Here is an 18,455-nt window from a genome sequence, read left to right on the forward strand (position 1 = left end):
ATTTGTCGGCTTTCAAAGGCCCGAGTGACGTGGGGGACAGCAGGAGCCCGTGGCACCAATGGTGGCCCTGAGCACCATCTCTGGGTGGACATTTCATGTTTGAAGATTTTATTTTTAAATCATCTCTACACCCAACATGGGGCTCGAACTCACGACCCTGTGATCAAGAGTCATGTGCTCCACCGACCGAGCCAGCCAGACACCCCTGGTTCATATTTAAATGGCTCCTTCTGCCCTCTAGTCACCGAATGAGGCTCTGGGGCCGAGAGCACCAGGCAAGACCAGGGAAGCCACCGAGTGGCAGGAGCCAGCCGTGGGGACGGTGGCTGCTGATCAAGGGCCTCCCAGAGACCCCGTGCCGGCCGCTGTGGCCACGTCCGGGCCTCAGAGCTAGCCTCAATGAGACCGGCCTGCCGGCCTCAGGGGACTGCATCTCACAACAAGGAAGGAGGTGAGCCACCCGCACCTAGGGTTGCCTACGTTTGTCACAGGGGACCAGACGTGGTTCAAGAACGAGCATGTGTCTGGGACAGGCCGAAACAGGTTGGTGAGTGAGCGCCTCGGGGTGAGGGAAGCCTGGGGAGGGGCCTGGAGCAGGTGCCCTGAGCGGAGCTGTGTGGGGACACACACACCCCTGCAGACCTTAAACAAGGGCGCACACCAGCCCCCACCCCACCGTTAATGCTCCCAGATGAACCCACAGATCGAGGTTGCTATAGATGCTTTGAAACGTTTTATTTACGTTTTTTTTTAAAAGAGCAATAATTTATGCCGTGAACCGAAAAGAGTGAGATGGCGTCTTCCAGCCCCGCCTGTCCTCCCCCGGGGTGGCCTACGTGGTCCGTGGTCCGCTTGGGAAGGTGACAGCGGGGCCGAGGCCAGGACCCTGGCAGGAGGAGGCCTGCGCTGTGAGCAGCCAGGGGGGCACTGGGGGCTTCTTCCTGGCGACTACGAAAGGGAGCCTGGCCACCGCGGTCCTGCGCGCACCCCAGCAAAGCCCCGCGGCCGCGCTAGGGCTCCGAGGTCTGCCCGCCTCTTTCCCTCCCCTGCACGGACCCCACCACTGTTTATTTTTGATTGCTTTTTTTTAAAAAATATAATTCTGTAAATGTTCCATAAAAATACTATTGCCCCTGGTCAAACGCGGGATTGCGGTTTGTAGAGTAGCTGTTCTATAAAATGTGAAAAGGTTCTCACACTGGGTGACGTAGAAAAAGGCCAGAATCTCCAGGTATCACAAAAGCCAGTACCGTGCGCGAAGGGAAAGCGCTGCCAGATGCCGGCCAGGGCTCCCCTCCCGCGCTTCCCGTGCAGCGGCCAGGCCTGCGGGACGCAGCGTGGGCAGGACGGGTCTCCGTGCGTACGGGGAGGACATCATGGCTTTGAGACAGACAGACAGACAGTCGACTGCTCCCAGGCCCAACGAGCCGGCCCTACCAGGGCCACCTGCTCAGCTCGAAGCACCGAAGAAACCAGCAATGCCCGGCCAGGAGCACTGGTGGCCGCCCCGTGAGGACCGCCGGGCTCGGGGCCGCCCCTCCTGCGACAACGGAGGCCCCGCCTGGTCCCCGAGGCGCACTCCCACTCCCACGCAGGCGCTGGGCCTCAGGGAGCCCTCACGGCCCCGTCCCCCGAGGCGGGAGGGCTCAGGTCCCGGGGCTGGGCTGTGCCTTCAGTTCTCGGAGAGAGACAGGGCCAGGGCCGCCTGGAAGGCCGCTTCCTCATCGATGCTGTAGTCCTGCAAGACAGGAAGTGAAGACGGGGGTGCAGCAGTGGCCTCTCGGGGCCCCAGACGGGACAGCCACATCCAGAGTCGCGGAGTCACTCTACCAACAGCCCCGAGGGATGTCAAAGTATTGCCCACCATGGGACCCACATCTGGCTTCCCAACGTTCTTTACAGGGACACCTGACTCGGACACCCGGCTGGGACGCTGGGCGCAGGCAGGTCTGTGGGAGGTGTGAGCTCCTCCTCCTCAGACACAGGTACCAGGGCTCTGAACTGAGCAGAGGGGCAGGGCATGTCCGGGACCCCTGGCAATTAGGACGGGGCGACAGGGCTGAGAGCAAGTAGCCCCAACGGCGGGGGTGCTTGAGGGTCTGAAGGCCGCGTGGCGGGGGGGCTGGGGGGGTGGGGGGAGTGGGACAAGTTTTCTGAAATGCCACAGGTGGGAGAGGGCGGGACAAGGCCCCGGCAGCTCTTCTCCAGGCACCAGGAGGGAAGCCTGTCCCCTCCCACAGGCACTCTTAGTCCCCAGGCCACCACCATGCAAAGCCCGAGAAGAGGGCTGATGGGCCCAGTGGGGGGCGGGGTGACCAAGCAGAACAAAAGGAGGCCGTGGCGGGACTGCTCAGTGCAGCTCGAGCCCCCAGGCCCTCCAGGGAACACATATGGGTGGCCCCCGCCCCCAGAAGTCGTGCCCAGCTTCCTCCAAGCTGCTGCCTCAGGCAGGGGCACGGCGAGCTGGGTAAGAATGCAGGCAGGGGGCCAGGGGCGGGGCAGGGCAGGAATGGGGCGGGGTTGCGGGCTAGGGGCGGAGATGGGTGAGAATGGGGCGGGGCCGCGGGCAGGGGGCCAGGGGCGGGGCTGGGTTGGAATGGGGCGGGGCCGCGGGCAGGGGCCAGGGGCGGGGCTGGGTTGGAATGGGGCGGGGCCGCGGACAGGGGCCAGGGGCGGGGCTGGGTTGGAATGGGGCGGGGCCGCGGGCAGGGGCCAAGAGCGGGGCTGGGCACCTACCACAAAGGTGTCGTAGGAGAACTTGTGCCGGTGTAGCAGGTGCTGCAGGAAGTTGGCGCTCTTGTAGCTGGGGTCCCCCCAGGGCATGGCCGAGCAGATGGGGCACACCTGGAACAGAGGGCCCTGCTGAGGCAGCGCTCGGGCGGGAGCAGCCCCCTCCCCGGGTCCCGGGGGGGGCGGGGTTCCACCCACCACGCGGTTGGGGTCGCTGCGATGGTTGTCCACACAGTGCTTCAGCAGCTCCTGCTGGTCCAGGTTTCGGGCGCCACAGTAGGGGCAAGTGAAGGTGGACCTGTTGGGGACGGCGCTGGGGCGGTGCGGGGAGGTGAGTGGGGGCCACTCCCACTGCCCTCCTGGGCCCTGCCCACCCCTGGGCACCTCACCCGGCCCCCCCCCCCCCCCCCAGACTCTGGGTCCCCTCCCTTCGCTCAATGTGGCTATGCCCCTGGGAGGGCATCTGTCCAACCCTGGCCTTCCTGGGGATGGCATTCACCTGCTGGGAGGTGATTTGTGAGCCCGCGTGGCCCCTCCACAGAGGGGACACAACAGCCTCTTCTGCCGCCTCAAGGGACAGCAACACGGGCCGGGAGCTGCCCCCGCAAGGGCCAGGGGCTCTGAGCACTTGGGAGCAGGGTGCTGACCTGGGGATGGGCTGGGATGTGGGCACCACGGGGACGAATTTGGGGCAGGTGGCCATTTGCTCCTGGACCTTCATGCAGGAGGAAACGTGCACCCTCATCTTGGCCAGCGTCACCTAGGAAGAGGGAGGCAGAGGAGAGGGTCGGGGTCAGGCTCCAGAGGCTGGGAGGACAGTGAGCAAGCAGGCCAGTCCCTGCCCCCGATGCTCGTGGCCCAGCAGTGCTGCGTAAGCAGCGAGAGGCTTCATTTAGGGTCCTGGTGTCTCTGCTGGAGAAGAGACACAGACTCAGGACACCACCCCCAACAGGCGCTCACGGCTTCAAGCCATCCGGCCACCAGCCACCAGTCAGGAACACACCTCAGCTGGGATCCCTTGGGGGCTGCAGAGGGGCAGGGGCAGTCCTTGAGGAAACCGGAAGAGCATTTATTTGGGGAAAATAGCCCTCATAATGGAAACTGACGAACAGCGTTCTCTTATAGACAAACGTGATAGAACTCCTTACCAGACTGCACCGAACCCACCCACAGCACAATCTCCTCAGCCAGGCCCGGGTCACACACTCTGGCCAATGGGGGACACCCGGCTCAGGGCAGGGAAAAGGGGCCTCGGTGGGGATCGAGCGAATGACCGCAGAAAAGGAATAAGCACGGCACCGGTAAAAGCCACCAACTGTGACCCGTCGTCAATGCCCAAAGGCCGGGAGGAAAGGTTTCACAAATGGAAAGCTCGCTCACAGGACCGAGGGAGCAGCGAGGAGGGTGTGAGCACCCACCCCTGGGCCAACATCCCACCCAGCTGTCCAGGGTAACAGGAGAAGGGCTTCCAACGGCAGCCTGGCTCCCAGCTCTGCTCGGGCCGCCACCGTGGCCTGCGTGCGTGGACACATTTGAGAACACGGGGGCGAAGGGCAGGGCCACTGCACACTGGAAACGATGGGAGGGCCCTGCCTGCTCTCTCTCGTAGCGGGGGGGGGGGAGAAGGCCTACCTGCCAGGGAAGAGGCCAAGGAGCCTCACTGCAGAACCCAGGGTGCCCAGACCCTGACCTTTAGAACAAAGCAACCCGGGGCCGCTTTTTGTTGTGATAAGTTGGTACAACCTGCCGAGCTGAGATTAAAGTCAAAATCCGTTCCTGAGGTTGGGCCGCTGGAAAGGCAGGCCAGGGTGGGTGACAAAGGCCACCGAGTGCCCCCCAGGGCTGGGGCGTTCAGTACTGGAGATGCTCCCTTCCTTTAGGCCTGGGGCCCGCCCCCCGGCCCGCACTTCCCCAAATCAGCCACACCCACAGAAGACCCGGGGCCAGGCAGCAGGGGGTGGGGAGAGAGGTGTGGGGATGTGGCCAGCCCGCCGGAAGTGAGTGGTGCTGTGGGGGAGGGGCGGAGCAGTCCAGCCCGGTTCCTCTCTGTGGGAGAGTGGAACCCGAGCCCGCAACCGCCCCGCCCCGGGAAGGCCCTGGGGGGTTGGGAGGGGGGTACCTTCTTGTTGCAGCCCCTGCAGGGCGCCTTGTAGGATGAGAGCTGCTTCTCCACGTGGGCAGCCTTGTCCACCTTCTTGGGGTCGAACGGCAGGCGGCACAGCGGGCACAGTGGGGACGGGACCTGCAGGCACGGCTGGAGGCACTCCCCGCAGAACCTGCAGCGGCAGGGGACACAGGCCTCAGCGCGCAGGGCAGCTCCCCTCTGCCGTCAGCGGCGCGTTTCTGGCGACGGTCACTTCTGTTCCTAAATCCTACTGACCCGACGGCTGCCCTCTGGCTAAAAAATGAGCCCAGGTCCCCTCCCAGCTGTGGGCTTCTGGGGCCTGCCGCCATACCCAGGATGCTGGTGCAGCAGTGGCCGTGGCTCCCCAGGACCCGTGCTGGCCCCGCGGCACCGGGCCCAGCAAAAGCCCCAGCCGCGGTGGGAGAGCTCAGCCTGCCCATCTCACGGCCATGTGGTGACAGCGCCTCAGCTGCTCTGGGGACGCGGGGGCAGCGCAGAGGGCCCTGGAGACACTCCACCCACAGAATTCTCAAGAGTGAGATCATGAAAAGTTCTGGGAGAGGAAACCGCAGGGCTCCAAGGGCCAAGACTCATTGGACGAGGCAGGGCCAAAGCTGTCCAGGTTGAGTGTCACCAGCCGTGGGACGGTGCCTGAGCGTGGCGACAGAGGGGCCTTGCTTAGGCTCTTGACTGCTGAGCAGGGATCCTCACGGCCCTGGGCACGCACTCAGGCACCCGAGGCTCTTTGCAGCCCTCAGCTCCTGGCACTGTCCTGGAGATGCCACATCACGAGGACAGCCAGGGGACACAGACGTGCTTGAGTCACGGCAGCAAGCCCTCGCGCCCCCCACCCCCTCAGTGCCGCCTGTCACTCAGGTGGGAGGAAAGCCAGGCAGTGGGAACGCCGGGCTGGAAGAAAGACAGCCAGGGGGGCAGCAAGAAGGAACTCGATCGCAGGACCACGTCGGTCCAGCTTCTTAGGAAGCGCCGTGGGGACGGCTTAGCCGTGATGCCGAACCAGAATGTGCAGATGCTGACACAGAGCCGCCACAGCCCCAGGGGAGTGAGCGCTCAGCCCCGAGAAGGGGCCAGGCCCACACCCACGAGAAACTCTGCAGGGCATCAGGGTGAGGCCAGCTGTCCTCTCACCTGTGTGCACCCTGCAGGTGGGGTGGGAGGGACACGGGATGAGAGGGCTCCCCTGGGTACAGACCACTCCGCCGAGCTAAGCGGTCGGCATTCTCCCACCTCCTTCCCAGGAAAAGGCAGCTGAGGACTCCTGCTGCCCAGGGCTGGGCCGTCCTCCCACACGCTGGCATCTGGGGCGCCCCCCACCCCCCACCCCAGCTCATCAGCATCTGCACTCACACTGTACGTGAGAAGGCCCGGCCCGGCCTGAGGCCAAGAAAATTCCCAGCAGCCTTTTCCCCACAGCACCCGCCCGTCCCTTACCTCACCCGGTGCGCGCTCCCCAGGCACCCCTGGCAGGCGTGTAACGAGGCGCCCACCCGCCCAGAGCTGGCGCTCTCGCCGCCTCAAGGGTCTGCTCAGCCTAATGGCCGAGGGAGGACGCCCTCTCCACCCAGTCACTGGAGGAGAGCCCAGCTCCCATCCCAGTGGGGGCCACGGCAGCATCGCCACGAGAGCCACGAGGTGGAAACAAGCCATGTTGTCCGTGGGTGACGGACACACAGACGTGTGAAGGTGAAGGAACCCAGGACGAGCGAAGGACTGGAGGACGGCGCCCCGGGGTGAGCCTCGGAATTACCACGCTCGGGACGTGTGGGGTATGATTCCGTTTGCGTGAAAAGTCCAGAACAGACCCACCCGTCACCCGTAGGCAGAATGTAGACTGGTGGTTTCTGGGGCGGGGGCGCCAGGGTCTGGTTGCTAACAGGGGTGAGGCTTCTTCCTGGGGAGACAGCAGGGGTCGAGGGCTGACGGGGGAGGACTGCTCAACACTGCACACTCCAGGCAGCCCTGAACTGTGCACATGAGACCGAATGTCAACACAGCTGTGAAACACGCACAGAAGGCAAGGCCACGGGGGCACTCGGGATGAGCCATGACCACGTCGTCAGCGGAAGGCGGGGTCCAGGGCAGGCCTGAGGGCCACGACTCCGACGAGAGATGCACAGGCTGCGTGAAGGGCACCTCTGTGCCAGCGGGAGGAGGCGGGGAAGCTCGGGTGTCTTGAGAAGGCACGTGGACCCCGTCTGAACCCGGCCGCTCTCTGTGATCGGCCCGCGGCCAGGTGTCCACACTGACTGTGGTGTGCTGAGCGGCGACAGGCAGTGCCCGCCTCTTCCAAGGAGGTTCTGCCCGCACGTGCCCAAGGGGCCGGCGCCAAGGGGCTTGTCCGCAGACAGAGCCAGCCGAGGGGTCTGCTCTCCCACGCCAGACCCGCGGGCCCAACTGGAGAAGCCACACGGCCGGCACATGGGCTCCAGCGGCACCTGCGATGTGTCACTCCCGCCCCAGCCTCCCGCACGCGCTGGTGTGCCAGGATAGGCCAGTGTCTCAGGGGCCCAAGAAGGCAAGCAGGCCGGGCCCTCAGGCACCCGGAGCTGTCCTGAGCGGCAGAGCCCAGCTTCCACAGCCTTTTCGGATGGTGTCGATGGCTCACGTCGTGGTCCCCACGTGCAGACCCAGGTAAGCACAGGCTCGCTGACAGCCAGGCAGGGACTCTGGGACTCTGCCCAGAGAAGCCTGCTCGCTGGTCTGGGTGCCGATGGGCAGGGGGCTGTAAGGCTCAGCGGTCCCCAGGGTCTCTAAGGTCACTGCTGTAAGAGCACTGGTTGGGGGAGGGGGCCAGCCCGGGCCTGACCGCCTGGGCACAAACTCTGGCTTTGCCGTGACACTTGGGAACGCGGTCTCTTGTACCAAGGAAAGAATGACAGCACCTACCCCAAGAGGCCATGGCACACAGAGTACTCAACTCTATCATTCCCTGTGTCCACCCTGTCCATTCCCTGTGGACACCCTGTGTCCACCCTGTGTCCAGTGTTTTGCTTTTTCTAAGACCTGTGCGCATGGGCTGCTGGTGAGGACACTGAGGTGGAAGGACCGACGGACAGCGCTGGTAAGAGAATGAAAGGCGGCCAGAGGCCAGAGGGAGCCCGGGGCTGAGCTACCCAAACAGATACAGGCTGTCAGGGGACGGCATCAGAGGGTAATAAACAGCCACGTGGCTTCTGGTTCCAGATGTGACTTACTGCCCAGGATGTCCCCGGGGCAAGAGAAATAACCAGCTCCCTCTGGGGCTCCTGGGGAGTTCTTGGGAGCTCTGCCACAGGCCTCACTGAGGGCCTCATGACCGAGAGCCCCCCACCGTGCCCTCTCCTCTTCTATCTAGTGCTGCCCACACACGGCCACTCTCACCATCAGAACCTGTTTTGCGGAGGCAAACTGTTTACAGTTAGGTAGCTGTGCGGAAGAGATAACCAGACCAGGCAGATCTTTTTTAAGGTGAAGCGTGAGCCTTTGAACCTGGGCTTATTTGCACACGTGCCTCTACGACACCAGAGAAGCAGCTGAAGAAAAGTCAGAGACAGGACAGCCAAGAAAACAAGCCAGCAGGGAGAGCTAGGGAGGAAGTCTTTTACAAAGAAACTGTAGCAGGGGCTCTGGCGGGACCACCTTAGACATAGGAGAGAGAGCTCAGATTCTGCCAAGAAGAACATGGGTCGGGGAGGGGGTTATAGGAGATGATGCTTCCGCAGCAATCCTGTATAGGGCTGAATTCTAAAGACCACATTTTAAGAAAAGACTTACTTAGACAAAAAGAGAGAGAACACAGATTTGTGCCCACCAGGAGACTGGAATGCTGTGGCCCAGGGCTGGGTAAGTGCTGGTGCCAGGGGGATGAAACCCAAAGAACAGGAGAGGCTTTCTAAAGCTGGTGCTAGGAGAAGCCTTACCGTTCTCTCAATCATGGACTAAAAAAATGCAGAACACATCTTAAAACACCCACCAGTGCTTACAAGAAAGGAGTCCTGTCCAGAGGCTGCCTCCGACAAAATGTCACAAGTGGCATGAGAAAGTGAGGCCCGGTGCCCTTCTCCGCAAGTTGGCCGTGCTGTCCTGGTGTGGGCAGGTGCCCATGCTGCCTGAGGAGGGGGTGGATTGTGAAGGCTTTCTGGTTCCTGACGCTGTCCCCGGGTGATGAGCAGGCACACATGTGCCCCGCAGTTCCAGCTCCATCTTCGTGTCAGCAGTCTCCCAAGTTGGCTACCGTTGGTTACAAAATGCTCCAGGGGAACCTACGAGGCGGGTGCACGTCCGCCCAGCCCCCCCCCCCCCCCCCCGGGGTGAAAGCCCCAACTCCTCCATAGCCCCGCGTGCTGCCAACCAAGCCCTCCGGACCCGCTCCCCGCCCTGCTGATTTCACTCAAGAGCTGTTCTATTCAGCCAGGAGAGAGTCGCAGAGTAGACCCTGATCTCGGCTCCCTTCCAACAAGGCTGGCAGCTCCGAGAAGACTTGAGCGCAGCTCTCAGCTGGGAGGAGAGCCACATCCTCAGGTTTCTGTTGCTGAAACACCCTGCAGGAGCCCACTGTAGGCCCTGGTGCAATCGGAAACCCTGGTCGCCCAGGACGGCCTGGCTGCTCAATGACGGTTAAGACTCAAGTTCTCCATCAAAACAAAAGAAAACATCACAGGAGTCCAAACAAGCCCCTCTCCTAACTTTAGGGGAGTCCTGTCCTCTGCAGTCAAGACAAGCAGACAGCGGGTCCGAAAAGGAGTTGGTAACAGAAACCACAAGACATTTATTTACAAATGCCCACCCCGGTCTCCGGTGGACCGGATCGAAGGCGACTGGCGCAGAGGTCGCCCGCCGTCCTCCGAGGACCCAGATAGGTCCGCGCAAGCCGTCAGCAGACCCCAGGGGCCCCGGGACCGGGCAGGGCTGCAGGTCGCCCAGTGCGCCGACCGGGTGGTCGGGTCGCCCGGGACTGGAGAGCAGGAGGCTGGGCCGGGGCGAACCCGGACGGCGCTGCGCAGGGAGCCCCGCGCCCCCGCCCGAGCCCTCCGCGCGCCTGGCTCCCGGGCTGCGCCCGGCGGCCGCGGGCCTCGGGCCCCTTCCGGGGAGGGCGCGGATCCCCTCCCCGCAGCGGCGTCCCGGCCCCGCGGCCTCCCGGAGGCCGGCGCACTCACGTGTGGCCGCAGCTGCCGATGGCCACAGGCCGGTGGTACACCTCCAGGCAGATCGGGCAGCTGTACTGCGCCTCCAGGCCGCTGTCACCGCCCGCCGGCCCGCCCGGCGGCTGCCGCTGCTGAGCCGAAGCCACCAGGCTGCGGAACATCGCCATCCCGGGGCCAGGCCCGCCGCCGCCGCCGCTGCCCCTGTTCCGGCCCGGCCCGGCCAGCTCGGAGCGTCACGGCCGCGACGGCGCCGCGCTGACGTCATCAGGGCAGCGCCCCGCCCCAGGCCCGCTCGTCTCGACCGCGGCGCCGCGGTGCTGGCGCCGTCAGCGCGCGCACCGCCCCCAGCCGGCCGAGCGCAGTCCGGACGGCGTCCTGGTGACGTCATCAGGACGCGTCTCCTAGTCGCCGCCGCTTACTACGGTGGGACCCAGCGCCGCCATGTGCCAGGTTGGCGAGGACTACGGGGACCCGGCGCCCGAGGGACCGCCGCCGCCGCGGCCTGGGTGAGAGCCGGGCGTCCGCACCGGCCCCTCTCTTTTCCCGGCGCCGTCTGCCCGGGGAGCTGCGCTCCGGGAAGCCAGGAGACGGCCGGGGGCCCGGAAGCCCTGGCGTCCCAAGCGGGGGCTGCACCTCGTTCGGCGGCACCCGGGGAGTGCCCGTATAGACGGCGGTGAACACCCCCCAAGAGGGGGCTCCCTCTGCCCCTGGCACTTGTAATTCTGGCCGCCAGTGCGGACGGCTCCAGCGCTGACCGAACTTTCCGTAGTCGAAGAGGAAGTCGGCCTCCCTGTCGCTTCCACGCACTGGTTCCACTTCTCCCCTCCAGATCCACCCGGGGCAAGTGGTGGTGTGTCATGCCTGCCTTTGCGAGATTGACAGGGGGCCTTTATGTGCTTTCCTGAGCTGGCTTTAGCGACTAAGATACCCCCCACGGCCGTCGTCTTTTTTCATACTGGTAGTTAGGGTAAGGCACAAGCCTTGGCAGGTGTGTGTACAGCTGCCCCCAAGAACTCCAAATACGCCAGGTTGGGGTGAGAAACGGGCCGCCGCCTCCTCAGAGTCTGCCCGGAGGGAGGTCTGCAACCTGTGTTCTTGCCTCCTTCTTCCCCCAAGCCTCCCAAGCCGTGAGCTGAAGTGTGTGAAGTGCAAGGAAGGGGTACCCGTTGTGGTGATCCGAGCCGGAGACGCCTTCTGCAGGTGAGGCGTGGAGGTGGGTGGGAGGCAGACACGGGGTGACTGGGCAGCCAGGCTTGCCCCCATCTCTGTGTCTTGATCTCTTGCTTTAAAGAGCATGTAATCACTTGTATTTCTAACGTCGCTCCCGGTGACTCTGGTGAGTGGGGGTGGGGGTATTGGTTTTCTGCATGGGCACCCCATAATTCTCCCATTATCCAGCTCTGGATTCAGTGGCAGGAAGGTATCTGATGGCTCTTAAGGGGGCCGTTGGCAGTGAAGATGAGGTGAGTTATAGGCAGGATGAGCATCTCGGGGCAGATTAGAGCATCCTGGGATCTTGGCCAGCTGCTCTGAGGGACACTTACTTTACTTGTGTGGGACGGAGGGAGGTTTGCAGCTTTCTTCAAGCTCTGAGGTGGGGGGGCGGGACTTTGGAGGGGAGCAGAGGAGGCTGATTCCCAGAGGACCTTGTTATGAACATGCTCTGTTTTCTCTGAAGCCGTCTTGTGGCCCCTGACTTGTCAGCAGTGAATCAGAGCTCCTCCAACACCTGTTCGCTTCCCCTGGGTTCACAGCTCCATGAGGGCAGGACCAGGCTCCTGGTTTATCTGCGTTAATTGCTGCGGACGTTTCGTGCTTTGGGTGGGAGATGAGCCTTTGTTGAATGAGTGACCAGCTCATGTTTTTAAAATTAGTCTCCAAGAGTCTTAGACTCTACTTTCCAGAATGTTCCAAAAGGGAAACTGAAGGGACTGAGCTTTTTGTTTCTTTTTTTCCCTAAAACTTTCTCATCCCCAGCCATCTTTTGGGAACCCAGTGGACTTGGTGTGTGCCACTAGAATATACATTTTAAGCAAAGAAGGCAAGCTTTAATCACTTAGAACGTCAAAAAGTGACGATTGTTCCAGGGCACCTGGGTGGCTGTCGGTTAAGCATTCAACTTCAGCTCAGGTCATGATCTCACGGTTTGTGAGTTTGAGCCTCACATCGGGCTCTGTGCTGTCAGCACAGAGCCTGCTTCAGACCCTCCGTCCCCCTCTCTCTCTGCCCCTCCCCTGCTTGTTCTGTCCCTCTCTCTCAAATAAGTTCTTAAAGGAAAAAATATTAAGAAGTGATGATTGTTCTAAACAGAGAAGAGGTCACAGCAGCTCCTTTTGGGCTGAGAGCGCCCCCTGCCTGTGGGCAGCGACAGGGTTCTCTTTGTGCCCCGTGAAGTGGGGAGTGAGTCAAGCGTCTGTTGGTTTCAGGAGTCTGCCACGCCTGACTTTCTTGGGAGTCACTGCCCGTGGCTGGTCACCTAGGGTCCCGACATTTTATTAAACACTGAGTTGAGTTACAAAGGACCCGGGGTCAACCCCTCCTTGTGGTGTCTGTTCAGCGGTGGGGGTGGGGATTGCTGTAGACACTGATGTATCTTAATGGGAAAAAGAAAGTAGATTTAGGGGTGCAGCCCCAGGTGTGGGAGCCACCTTGCTCCCTCTTTTCAGGGTGCTGTCTTTGACCCTGACTCCCTGCTGGGCTTGCCAGGGAGCTTTCAAATGCAGGTGCCTGGGCCTCACTCTGGCACATTCTGCTGTATTTGGCCTGAGTGATTCTAACCTGTGGCCAAGGCTGAGCGCTTCTGACCTAGTGAACATGAGAACCAGCTGGAAGGTTTATCATGAACACAGATTCCCAAGGCCTGTGGTTCTGAATGCTTTGATTCTGTAGGTTTGAAGAAGAAGCCAGGACTGTGCGTTCGGCACGAGCTTCCCAGGCATTTCTGGTCCAGATGGGATCAGCTCATTGGGCCAGTGTGGAGCTTTGGGACGCCCCCACCCCACAGCCTGTTCAGGGCTCCCCCTTCACCCAGAGGGATAGTACTCCCCATGGGGGTCCCGGAAGGGACCTTCAACTCTGCTTAGGGGAGGGTCGGGCTGGCCTTGCCCTGCACTTTCCTGTGTCCGTCTGTTCTGCCAGCCGGGCCCTCCTGAGCGTTTGGGGGTGCGGGTGGCACCGGGGCTGCGAGCCCCTCAGGCATCAGTTCACACGAGTAAGGGTTGCTGGGGACCAAGGGAGGCCTCCCTCGCAGTGTGGGGCTGATCGCGGGGCAGACCCAGCTGGCGAGAACCCCGTAAGCTTGGCTTCCCGTGGCAGTTTCTGGGCAGAGCCTTGGTCAAGATGCTTCCGGTCAAAGCCGGGGAATGCCAGGCAGAGTCTCGGGCCGCCTCCCCGTCGGGCGAGGAGGTGGGCCGCGCGGGCAGCGCCACCACAGCTGCTGCTTGTTTGTGTTGCAGGGACTGCTTCAGGGCGTTTTACGTCCACAAGTTCAGAGCCGTGCTGGGGAAGAATCGGCTCATCTTTCCAGGAGAGAAGGTAGCGTGTGGGGTGACTCCTCTGTGGGGTCCCCAGTTGGAAAGCCCAGCCCCCCTGGGCCCTGGCTGTCAATCCCCGTGTCCCTTCCCACCATCGTGCACGGGTGGTGGGGGGGAGGGTGGACACGCTCCTGTTGGAGATGTGGTGCCCTCCAGCGACATTCCTTCTCCCTTAGGTGCTCCTGGCTTGGTCTGGGGGGCCTTCATCCAGCTCCATGGTCTGGCAGGTCCTTGAGGTACATCCCTCCAGCATCTTCCAGGGGCTTTGCTGCTGCCCAGCTAAGCTCCAGGGTCGGGGGCCCTGCCCTGAGGGGCTCTTGCCTGGAGCTTGTGGGAGCAGCCCGCCAGCAGCCGGGACAACCGGAGGGTTCCTCGATGTGTGTACAAGAGGTGCACGTGCTGGGGCTGCGTCTGGAGTGACCCAGCTCTGCCTCAGTTTAGTACTTTGCTGACCGTGTAGAGTCATTATCACCAGAACGGTGTCGCGGCACGGTGGAGCATCGCTCGGGGTGTTCTCAGGTCATGGGCTTCCCCCCGGTCCTGGGTGGAGGATGAGACTGTGACATAGGAGCAGGTGCCTTGGGGAACCCAAAAGGGGTCTGGCCTGGCTGGGGATGGGCAGCCTCCTTGAGAAGTTTAAGGAGAGACCCGAGTGAGCAGTGGGGTCCCCAGGTGGCTAAGTCAGGTGGGGAGCCAGAGTGAGGAAGGTGCTCTGGGTGCAGAGCTGGGTTCCAGGCAGTCGGCGGCCTGCGCAGAATGCTGGCCGCCTCGGGGGTCTTGACCCGGGGCTGGGACACACAGACCCTGTGTGTTCCCCTTGAGAGGTGCAGATTAGAGGGGCTGTGGCCATGGGGGCGGTCTGTCCTGGGGCCCCCGGCGTGGTGCGTCTGGTCGGTGCTCTGCTCTCGTGTCACGGCCCACTGAACCTGGCCTTTTGTCTGGCACCTGGTGGCCCCCTTCCCTCTGACTGGTAGTGCCTGGATTTTCTGCTGTTCCGTCACACTCTTGGTGGCCAGAGGTGCTTGGGTAGGCCATTTCTCGGGACGTAGCCAGGAGGGAGGGACTGACTCATGAGGAGCAGATCGTGCAGGGGCAGTGAGATATGCAGGCAGGCCACCTTGACCCACGTGGCCTCCCTGTGGGGCCTGACAGCACCTCCTCTGAATGGCCTGTCCACCCCAGGTGGGGGTCAGCACCGCTTCCCAGGGGCCCTCAGTCGAGGTAGAGAATGGTCTGTGCCGGGAAACTGTCCTGTGTTTTCTGACTGGGGGGCTGAGCTCCTGTTCCTTTTCTCTCCAGGGCCTGAGTCGAGATTCTGCCAAAAGACTGCGTTTCGTGCCGGGGGTCATCTACGTGGATGGTGCGTGTGGCCACCCTCACCCCTACCCCGCTGCTCAGGATGAGCCCCACTCAGCGGGTGCTGTGACCTTAGCAAGGCCCTGCTGGGGGCAGTTTTTGGAGACAGCACGCGTGTCCGGCAAGAAAGGCACGGTTGTTGTCTTACCACAATCAGCTTTATCAGAGTCAGGCCAGAAGGGCCCCAAGTGAGACGGAGGGGCCCCGAGAGGGATGGGCAAGTTCGCTTCCCCAGGGCCCAGTCGCTAACCTGCCCCCCCTTGTTCCCTTGAGATAGGCTCCCAGGTGGATCTCTGGCACTGTGGTCAGTCATGCCTCCCCTCCCCACACCTCCCTGTGCCATGACCGTGAACCCACTGCCCGCTCTGAAAATGCTCCCCCAGGAGAACAGGTTAGCTGTTGTTCCTGCAGAAAAGCCATGTAGGATGTCTCACACGGCATTGGCCCTGTCCCGTCTCCGGCTCTCCTGTAGCCGTGACTCCTTCCCGCCTGCCGTTTTTCAGAGGGAGCGGCTTGTGGGCAGAGCCCGGAGGACAGAGCAAAAACTGTGGCTGAAGTGAAGCTGATCCTGCAGACCCTCGGCTTCCCGTGGCACATTGTCGCCTTGGAAGAGGTGGGCGGGCCTGTGTCTGATAAACGCCCCTGGAGGGTGGGCTCCTGGGGTGTACGCGAGGGGCCTGTTGAGTCGCGGCACGCAGAGGTGGGCTGGGCCTTACGCTGTCCCCCTGCCCCGGAAGGTGTTTGGTCTGTCGCCGTCGGTGCTACGCTGCTCTGCCCAGGAGCCTGTGGGGGCCGTGGGGACCTACAAGGTGGCTGTGGATAGTTTCCTCCAGCAGCAGCACACGCTGGGGACCGAGAGGTCAGGGGGCAGCCCCAGCCCCGCCCAGGGAGAGGAGCGGCTGAGCCCGCCTGGCACCCAGGAGTCCCAGGACCCGGCGGGGCCACCGCCAGCCACCCAGACCGAGGCTCTGTCCCGACTGTTCGACTCCGTGAAGACGCTGACGGCCAAAGAAGAGTTTCTGCACACCCTGCGGTAAGCCCCCCCGCCCTCCCGGGGTCTTGGCCTGGCTTCACCTGGACCCTGAGACCCTGTGCTCTCCAGGACGCACCTGATCCTGCATGTGGCCCGGACCCATGGCTACTCCAAGGTGATGACAGGAGACAGCTGTACCCGCTTGGCCATCAAGCTCATGACCAGCCTGGCGCTGGGCAGAGGGGCCTTTCTCGCCTGGGACACGGTACGTGGGTGCAGGCCTTTCAGGGACCCTGTTGGCCCCTGTCACTTGGAAGTAGTGTCGAGAGCCAGCCCCGGGGTCTCCCTCGCGGAGCAGGGAGGGAGGGACCGCGAGCCCGTCTGGTGGGGCTGGTGAGGGACGTGCCCCCGCCCCCCGCAGGGCTTCTCAGATGAGCGTCACGGTGACGTGGTGGTGGTGCGGCCCATGCGCGACCACACGCTGAAGGAGGTCGCTTTCTACAACCGCCTGTTTGCTGTGCCCTCCGTCTTCACCCCCGCCATCGATACCAAGGTGAGCTGCAGGACCTGGGCTGGCCCCCGCCCTTCGGCATGGGGTCAGAGGTCGCCGGCACCCCTCGGTGACCTGAGCCGCGTCCACACCGGCTGTCAGACCTCAGTGTTAACAGCGGCGTGCCCGGCATTCTGGGAGCAGACGCAGGGCACTCCCCCGCAGTGCAGAGGTGGGCTGCTGTCCTCCAGGAAGAGGGGGTGTGCCGGGGGGGCGGTGGGTGGCTGGCCCCCAGGTGCCTGCGTCTCTGGGAAGGGCTTGCCAGGTATAGGACGGGCAGGACGGATCTTGGAGAAATCTGACGGCACGATCTGTGAGAGCCACTGCGTTCAGCAACCGGGACGCTTCAGAAGCGGGTGCTCCGGCCGACTCCAGCCCTGACGTGGCGCTCGTGGGGGCCGCCAGCGTGAAGCTGTGGCCCCTCGGCCCGGCCTGGGGCGCCACTCCTGCGGCCCTCATCTGATTCCCCGTAGGCCCCCGAAAAGGCCAGCGTCCACCGCCTGATGGAGGGCTTCCTGCTCCGGCTGCAAGCCCAGTTCCCGTCTACCGTCAGCACCGTGTACAGGTGTGTGTGCGCGCGTGTGCACGAACACCCGTGCCGGGGTCGGGTTGTGGGAGCGGAGCCCCAGCCTGACCGTGCCTTGCACCCTGTCTGCCACACCCTCAGGACGAGTGAGAAGCTGGTCAAGGCCCCCCGCGACGGCTGTGCCGCTGGCCCCCGCTGCCTGCTCTGTATGTGCACGCTGGACGTCGACGCTGCTGGTCTGTGTGGAGGGGGAGGGGCCCCGGCAAGTGGGAGGAGGGGTCGGGTCCCCAGAGGATCCTCAGCTTTTCTCCGCCTGCAGATAGTGCCACGGCTTTCGGGGCCCAGACCTCCGGTTTCTCCCAGACGCAGCCCCCCACCCCGCGGGCTGGGGCTGGAGCACCCACAGAGGTGGGCGGCGCCCAGGACCGCTGCCAGGGGGCTGGGCCCTGCGGGAGGTAAGGCCCGCCCCGTCCTGCCCCCGCGGCCGGCCGGCCCCACGCAGCTGTCCGGGGCGGGGGGTGGCACTTCCAGGGCCCAACCTAGGTGGTCACGTCCAGCTCTGCTCCCGCAGGGAGGACTCCCGAGCCCGCGTCATCGAGCGGCTGTGCTATGGCTGCCGTGCGAACATGAAGGATGTGGTGAGTGGTTCCCGCCCACGGGTGGTGACAGGAGAGGCCCACCCCCGGGGCTCTGTGCCTCACGGCCCCTCACCCACGGCGGTGCTCTCTGTCGCAGCCCTCCTTGGACCTCCTGCCACCCTACATCTTGGCCGAGGCCCAGCTCCGCAGCCAAAGGTACCGGCTAGCCACATAGCTGGGGGAGCCCCCTTTGTGTGTGTGTGTGTGTGTGTGTGTTGGGGGGGGGGGGGGGAGGGTCCTTCTGGGCCTCTGCACCTGGCGGCAGGTTCCCAGCACGTGGCTTCCCCCAGGGCCTCGCAGGAGATCCAGGAGTATCTGGTGGAGAACGGCGCTGAGGAGACGCACACCGGCGAGAGCTGAGCCTGGGGCCACCAAGAGCCGGGGGCGCGGATCGCATAAATAAAAATACTTTTAATTAGAAAACCCTACAGTACTCGTGGGGAGGGGAAGGCTGGACGCCCCAGCCCAGCGTGCCGGCCGCGTGGGGCCCTCGGGGACGAGGAGGTGCCCTGAGCCGGGTGGGGGAGGGGCCACAGCTTCCTTCCTTCCTTCGTTCCGGCAGCAGCATCGGGGCCCGGCGGTGTGCCGGGCGGCTCCTTCCTGCCTGGGTGCGGGGCCCCGGCTCCTACTCCTTCTCACGGGTCCACTTGATCATGGTCTCGGGCGAGCGGTACAGGAAGATGAGCTTGGCGTAGAGCTCCTCCTCCAGCTCCAGCTCGCGCGTCTCCCGCACCAGGAAGATGTCCTGGCAGAGCTTGAGGATGCGGTCCACGCAGGGCAGCTCCTCAAACATGATGGAGTGGGAGATCTCGCTGAAGAAGCCACGCACGAACTTGCCGATGACCAGCACGATGGACACGTAGAGCCCCATGATCCTGCC

At 63.4% G+C, this 18,455-nt stretch overlaps 3 protein-coding genes across 11 annotated transcripts in view; 1 reads left to right on the plus strand and 2 right to left on the minus strand.

Annotated features, from left to right (window-relative positions):
- Positions 1–720: 720 nt before the first annotated feature.
- RNF166 (ring finger protein 166) lies at positions 721–10,270 on the minus strand. 6 transcript variants are annotated; one of them, XM_081791363.1, is made up of 8 exons: positions 10,012–10,270; positions 8,839–8,964; positions 4,850–5,006; positions 3,691–3,777; positions 3,378–3,490; positions 2,929–3,043; positions 2,737–2,844; positions 721–1,738 (listed from the first exon to the last, which is right to left on the minus strand). In XM_081791363.1, the coding sequence occupies exons 1-8, from the start codon at positions 10,164–10,166 to the stop codon at positions 1,673–1,675; spliced, it is 927 nt and encodes a 308-aa protein (XP_081647489.1). In that variant the 5' UTR covers positions 10,167–10,270; the 3' UTR covers positions 721–1,672. The 6 variants fall into 6 exon arrangements, with proteins under 6 accessions (XP_081647489.1, XP_081647491.1, XP_081647490.1 ...); XM_081791365.1 differs by lacking the exon at positions 8,839–8,964 and having other exon boundaries at positions 10,012–10,261; XM_081791364.1 differs by lacking the exon at positions 3,691–3,777 and having other exon boundaries at positions 10,012–10,261.
- Positions 10,271–10,349: 79 nt separating this feature from the next.
- CTU2 (cytosolic thiouridylase subunit 2) lies at positions 10,350–17,998 on the plus strand. Its single transcript, XM_081791362.1, has 15 exons — positions 10,350–10,505; positions 11,116–11,199; positions 13,455–13,533; positions 13,709–13,768; positions 14,832–14,892; positions 15,392–15,501; positions 15,626–15,921; positions 15,991–16,126; positions 16,283–16,414; positions 16,885–16,976; positions 17,079–17,173; positions 17,257–17,392; positions 17,509–17,575; positions 17,673–17,731; positions 17,866–17,998. Exons 1-15 carry the CDS (start codon positions 10,441–10,443, stop codon positions 17,933–17,935), a joined length of 1,542 nt encoding a protein of 513 aa, XP_081647488.1. The 5' UTR covers positions 10,350–10,440; the 3' UTR covers positions 17,936–17,998.
- PIEZO1 (piezo type mechanosensitive ion channel component 1 (Er blood group)) overlaps positions 17,967–18,455 on the minus strand; it is a 54,413-nt gene continuing 53,924 nt past the window's right edge. For all 4 annotated transcript variants that reach the window (XM_081791361.1, XM_081791360.1, XM_081791359.1 and 1 more), the window contains one exon: positions 17,967–18,450. In XM_081791361.1, coding sequence (XP_081647487.1) covers positions 18,201–18,450 — 250 coding nt within the window. In that variant the 3' untranslated portion in view covers positions 17,967–18,200. The remainder of the gene's footprint in view (positions 18,451–18,455) is intronic.

Source organism: Panthera onca, chromosome E2 (genome assembly GCF_046562875.1).
Source record: "Panthera onca isolate mPanOnc1 chromosome E2, mPanOnc1 haplotype 2, whole genome shotgun sequence".
Classification (NCBI taxonomy): Eukaryota; Metazoa; Chordata; class Mammalia; order Carnivora; family Felidae; genus Panthera; species Panthera onca.